Here is a 6553-nt window from a genome sequence, read left to right on the forward strand (position 1 = left end):
GCACATCCGGCCTCGTTAGCGATGTCGTTGCATGTGACACCTACGAGCGACCGCTAACTATCACAAATACTCACCAAATCGTTGATCGTTGACACGTCGTTCATTTCCCAAATATCGTTGCTCGTGCAGGACGCAGGTTGTTAGTCGTTCCTGAGGCAGCACACATCGCTACGTGTGACACCCCAGGAACGACGGACAACACCGTACCTGCGTCCTCCGGCAACGAGGTGGGAGTGACGTCAATGCGGCTGCTCTCTGCCACTCCGCTTCTATTGGTGGCCCGCTGATTGACGTCGCTGTGATGCTGCACAAACCGCCCCCTTAAAAAAAAAAAAAAAATAAAAATAATGAGGTTGTTCGCCGCCCACAGCGACGTCGCTAGGAAGGTAAGTACGTGTGACGTGTCCGAGCGATATTGTTCGCCACAGGCAGCGATTTGCCCGTGACGCACAAACGACGGGGGTGGGTGCGATCGCTAGCAACATCGCAAGCGTGTAAAAGCGCCCTTAAGAGTTTTTGCAGAGTCAACAGTAAAAAAAGTTCAAATTCTAGAGATGTTATTGAAGTGGAGGTGACATGAACGAGTGAGTGAACGAATATGGGGAGTGAAGGGGCGTGCTGCTGGGGCGTAATGGTAGAGCCACACACAGAAATGGTAATATTGGGTTTCGGTAAGTTGGGAGAGGGAGGAATCATGAGAAGTTCAGTTTTTGACAGGTTAAGTTTTAGATAGAGGGAGGACATTATGTTGGAGACAACGGACAGACAATCGGTAGTATTTTGTAATAATGCAGGGGTGATGTCAGGAGACTATGTATACAGTTGTGTGTCATCAGCATAGAGATAGCACTGGAAACCAAATCTGCTGATGGTTTGTCCAATAGGGGCTGTGTATAGAGAGAAAAGGAGGGGGCCTAGGACTGAACCCTGAAGGACCCCTTATTGGGCAACCCATCAAGTTTCTGAAATTCCTACAGAATTTCATTTAATTTAAAGGCAGGGTTATTACCACAGTCATAATCGTCATAATCAATAAAGACACTCACATAAAAAGGTTTTCTTTTAATTTAATAGAAAAGAAACTTTCTGGTTTACAACAAATCTGGTATACATTGTATACAGTCACACAATACTTGTTCTCTTCAATTCACTTTGAGCCTAAAAATACAGATGGACATGTATTTCTTATTGAAATATTAGGTCTGACATGACAAGCAAACAAAAAAATTCATTTTCTACATACATACACATAGAATTTAAAAAATGCATAAATTGCAAACAATAGGAAATTAACACAACACACTTGTCCAATGTTCTTGGCTGGATACAATCTAAAGACGAAACGTCAATACGAAAAAGCTATAAGACATCCAGGATGCTATGTAAAGGTCAGAGCTAATAATCATCCACCGCATTATGTCGGCACAACAAGATGTGAGCCGATGCCAGGCCCACAAATCTCATCTCCAAGTGAGGGCACTGTCAAGATACATACAAACTAGTTCCTTGTCAAGCTTATATACTTTAGGCTCTATTCACACATCTGTGTGTCAAGGTCTGAGCACGGTCTGGCCATAGGACTCTAACTCAGACCCGTCATACATGCTCATTAGGCTGCCGAATATGGGGCAGGAGACACACGAGCGGTCCATGCATCAACCGTGATACACGGATGTGTGAATCAAGCCACAGACTGATCATAAATGGTAAGAAGGACTTTTGGAACAGATTTCAATATTTAAATTGATGCAGAAATGAAGTGAGTGCTTGGCACTTCTACACCACAAGAGGTTCTGCAGGTGCTCAGTCTGACTTCATATGGCTCCTACACTACCTTGCTAGGACATGGATTACAGGCCTTAAAAAAATTAGGAAGAATCTTATCCAGATAGGTCACTGCATCCCAAACCACTGCTCTTGATCTGCCCACTGAGCTGCCTCACTATCACTTCCTTCCAAGTCTCCTTCTTCCCCACTACCCTCCATGTCATCCACATCTTCTTCCTGAGTGGCATCAGTGGGGCTTTCTTCCTTCTCCATTTTCTGCATTCCCTCCAGTGACTTCTGATCATTTGGATCCAGGCTGTGAGAAAGCACAAAACAATTATTTTATAGAGAAATCCTAAGGAAACACCTTTCATTCAACACTTTCTTTAGCAAATCTCTATGGAAATTAACAAAAGCTAATACTTTATGCACAAACTTGTGTTAGAAACCCAGAAGGAGATAAACAGCACAGCTCCAAACTGGGGGGCTCAAACAAAAACATGACAGGCCGCTTTGTTAACCCCTTAACGGGGTAAATTTCTGTTTTGTGCATGTCCGTTTTTTTTCTTCCCTTCTTCCCAGAGCCATAACTTTAAATCTTTTGTACACAAAGACAGGTTTGTCTTTTTTGTGGGACGAGATGTACTTTTCAATGACACCATTCACTATATCACATAGTATACTGTAAAAATTCCAAAATGTGGAGAAATTGTGACTGCCTCCCCCCCCCCCCGAATTCTGACATTTTTGGGGGAAATTGTTTGTATAGTTTACATTTTGTGGTAACTATTCTCTCGCAATAAGATTCTCCTCCTCAGCACGATTTTGGCAATACCAAACATGCATGTCCATTTTTAGTAAGTTCAGAAGATTGCCCAAAAAAAAAAAAAAATGGATTGGGATTTGACGCCATTTTCCAAGACCAGTAACATTTTCATTTTTCAGTGGATGGAGCGGTCTTATGGCTTATTTTTTTGTGAGGGCAAGACCACGTTTTTTATTGACCCTATTCTGGAATAGATATGATGTTTTGATTGCTTGTTACAGCACTTTGTGGTATTGCAATGACAAAAAAAACCCCAAAATCTTAATTTTGGAGTTCTTGAAATTCTTGTTTACCGACCGTGTTATTTTTAGATTTTGATAGATCGGACTTTCCTGAAATCAGCGATGCCACGTGCATATATATATATATATATATATATATATATATATATATATATATATATATATATATATATATATATATATATATATATATATATATATATATATATATATATATATATATATATATATATATATATATATATATATATATATATTTATATATATTTATTATATATATATAATTTTTTATATTTTTATTTATGATGGGACAAAAGGGGTGGTTATTTGAACTTTATTCTCATTCTATCCATACAAAAAGTACAAAACAAATTTCTTTACATTTCACGGTTTTTAATGGTAGGGACTATAACTTGAGATCGTCTGATCACCATAGCATTACTGCATATATCAGAAATCAGTCTCCTTTGAAGCCCAGCCACAGGCAGAGTTTAGAAGAAGCGCTGCAATGACAAGGTCTTCAACAATCACAGTGCTATAATAGCACCCCATCAGCGACTCCCGATCACAATCATATGTTGGTGCATTTTAAATCCTGCTGTTAGAGTTTGGCAGCGGGATTTAGCAGATTAACAACTGCAGGCAGAGCTCCGCTCCTTCCGTGATTGTTACTGGCAGGTCCTGGTCTGTAACACATAGCAATTACCTGCCAGTTATGGGAAAAGCTCACAACATTGAGCCGGCTCCATACACTGTACATCTACGGCAGATGTCGTGAAGGGTTTAATGAGGTTACGCAACAATAAACCAGAACTTCTTAGCCAGTGCAACTAACCACAGAGCAGCTTTCATTTTGCAGACCAGTTTATGAAAGCAGAGACGTGACTAGTTACCAAGCTAGGTTTACTACCGTTATTCCAAAAAGAAAACCCTGTCTTATACTTTTTTTTGCCCCCAAAAAAGCGCAAGGGCTTATTTTTGGAGGAGGCCTTATTCTTGGAGAATCACATTTGGGAATAAGTTAACCCCTTCCCCCCTCCCCTCCCCCCCCAAAAAACAAACAAAAAAAAAAAAACAAAAAACCACCCCCCTTCCCAGGAGACTCATACTTACCAGACCCCGGACGGCTGAGTGGCTCCGGAGTCCTCCCTGTGACCTCTCATAACACAAACACTCATACACACACATCAGATAACAGACACACACTCCATCCAGTGGTACAGAGTGTGTCCGTTACGTTATACCCTTCAGGAGCCTGTACATTCTAGCATCTACCCCGGCCACAGGGATGGGAGGAAGTCAGGTTTCCCAAGTCCTTGTGCGCCACCGCACGGCTTCTCAGGATCGGTATCGCTGGATGTGGTGAGTGTGAGCGATCTAAAAGGTGATTGTGTGTGTGATTTCATGTATGATTGTGTGTGTGTGATGTGATGTGATGTGTGCGGAGGTGCGATCACTGCAGGTCCTGCCGCTCAACGTCTGGTCAGTGTGATTGCAGGGTGTCTGATTTCTATAATGAAGTGTCCTGCAGTATCTTTAAACTATATCTGCACGAACACTTCATTATTGAACTGTGACTAGGGCTTATTTTCGGGGGAGGGCTTCTATTTAACCCTTGCACCGAAAATGCTTAAAATTCCTGCTAGGGCTTATTTTTGGGGGAGGTCTTATTTTAGGAAAAACACAGTATTACAGTTTTCATAAATTAGACCCTAAGGTTTTAAAAAGTGAGTTTCCAGGGACAGGTAGCTAAACAGGCCAGCATGCTGAGCACCTACTGCTTTAGTGTACGCGAACGCAGCATTCAGGAGTTAAAACTGTGTGCACGTGCTTGCAACACACGTTTTGGTTTAAAGAGCCAGCAGCTAGCAAGACTAGTACTGTGGTCCCTGGCAATCTGCCCAGGGGCTGCAAAAAAAAGCAATTGTGGGCCGCATGCAGCCCGTGGGCCTGAGGTTCCCCACCTCTGGTTTATGTGTAATAACTTTAACATTAATAAAAAGAGAACATTTCACAGAAATAAACAAAAAACAGACAGGTACTGCATTATATAGCAGAGGGAACTATCTCACAGCTGCAAAATCACATATAGTATGCAGCATCTGAGCTCCCCACTCCCGGTTTAAAGCAATGTTCCACAAACTCCAGTCCTCAGGGCCCCCAACAGATCACATTTTCAGGATCTCCTAAGCATTGCACAGATGATGGAATAATTAAGACATGAGAAATTGACACATTTTCTCTCACCCGTGCAATACTAAGGAAATCCTGAAAACAAGACCTGCTGGGCGCCCTGAGGACTGCAGTTTGGGAATCCGTGGCTTTCAGTGTGGACAACACTTATGTCCCAAATACATAATGGCAACATAATGTTTGGTGGGGGAAGAACACTGGTCTGGAGTCTAATGGTTTACCAATGTAGGTGGCATGAGCTGCTGAGTGATTGGCTGCAGTGCTGCTGGTGTGATGTCTCCACTGCAGCCTAAAAACAAAAACCTGAAGCAGTTGTGGTGAGGCGGTGCAGGAGCCGGGAGAGCGAATACAAGCTGTTTCCACAGCATATCACAAAAGTGATTACGCTCCTCACATTTTTGTAAATATTTTATTATATCTTTTCATACACTGAAGATCTGACACTTTGATGTAATGTACAGTAGTCAGTGTACAGCTTGTATAACGGTGTAAATTTGGTGTCTAAATAACGCCACACACAGCCATTAATATATAAACCGCCGGCAACAAAAGTGAGAACACCCCTAAGTGAAAATCACCAAATTGTGCCCAAAGTGTCAATATTTTGTGTGGTCCCTAATTATTTTCAAGCTCTGCCTTAACTCTCTGGGAAGGGAGTTCAATAGAGCTTCACAGAAGCCACTGGATCCTCTTCTACACTTCCATAATGACAACACAGAGCTGGTGGATGTTAGACTGTGATATACTGAAGCAGAGCACATTTTTGCCATTTTCACTTAGAGGTGTACTCGTTGCCAGCGGTTTTAACATTAATGGCTGTGTGTGGAATTACCGTATTTTTCGGACTATAAGGCTATGTGCGCACGCTGCGTTTTTTTGACGCTGCGTTTTCTGCTGTAAAAACGCACAAAACTGCACTTGCGGCAAAAAAACGCATAAAAAAACGCATGCGTTTTGGTGTGTTTTTGGCTGTGTTTTGCTGCGTTTTTGCTCACTGCATTTTTTTATGCGTTTTTTTATTTATTTATTTTTTTTTTTATCAGTGAACAATGCCATTAAAGATTCTTGAAAAAAACCAAACCAAAACAACAAAAAAAGGTCTGATGTCATTTCCTTCTTCAATATGTTCTTCATTCTCCACTAGTGTATGCAAGAGAGCAGACAGCAGCTGCAGAACTACAAGGCTCAGCATCCTGCATCCAGGACTGTATGCTGGAGGGAGAAGCAGGGGGAGCAGAACTACAAGGCTCAGCATGCTCCATCCAGGACTGAAAGCAGGAGTTTTTTGTCCCCCCCCCCCCAAAAAAAACAAAAAAAAGACGTGTGCTTCGCCATATGTTTGTATGCTAGCCAGGTACAGCAGGCAGGCTGCCCCCAACTCCCAGCTGCCTATTTGTACCCGATCGAAAACCAAACATATAGGGAAGCCCCCCCCTTTTTTTTTTTTTAATTATTTCATGAAATAATTAAAAAAAAAACAAAACGACGTGGGCTTCGCCCAATTTTTGAGTCCGGCCAGGTACAA

General features: G+C 41.9%; 1 protein-coding gene across 2 annotated transcripts in view; it reads right to left on the minus strand.

Annotated features, from left to right (window-relative positions):
• Nucleotides 1-1051: 1051 nt before the first annotated feature.
• The window catches only part of ANAPC7 (anaphase promoting complex subunit 7), a 96590-nt gene continuing 91088 nt past the window's right edge, over nucleotides 1052-6553 (minus strand). For both annotated transcript variants that reach the window (XM_075341835.1, XM_075341834.1), the window contains exon 11: nucleotides 1052-2083. In XM_075341835.1, the coding sequence (XP_075197950.1) occupies nucleotides 1894-2083 (190 nt within the window). In that variant the 3' untranslated portion in view covers nucleotides 1052-1893. The remainder of the gene's footprint in view (nucleotides 2084-6553) is intronic.

This window comes from Anomaloglossus baeobatrachus, chromosome 1 (genome assembly GCF_048569485.1).
Source record: "Anomaloglossus baeobatrachus isolate aAnoBae1 chromosome 1, aAnoBae1.hap1, whole genome shotgun sequence".
In the NCBI taxonomy this organism is placed as follows: domain Eukaryota; kingdom Metazoa; phylum Chordata; class Amphibia; order Anura; family Aromobatidae; genus Anomaloglossus; species Anomaloglossus baeobatrachus.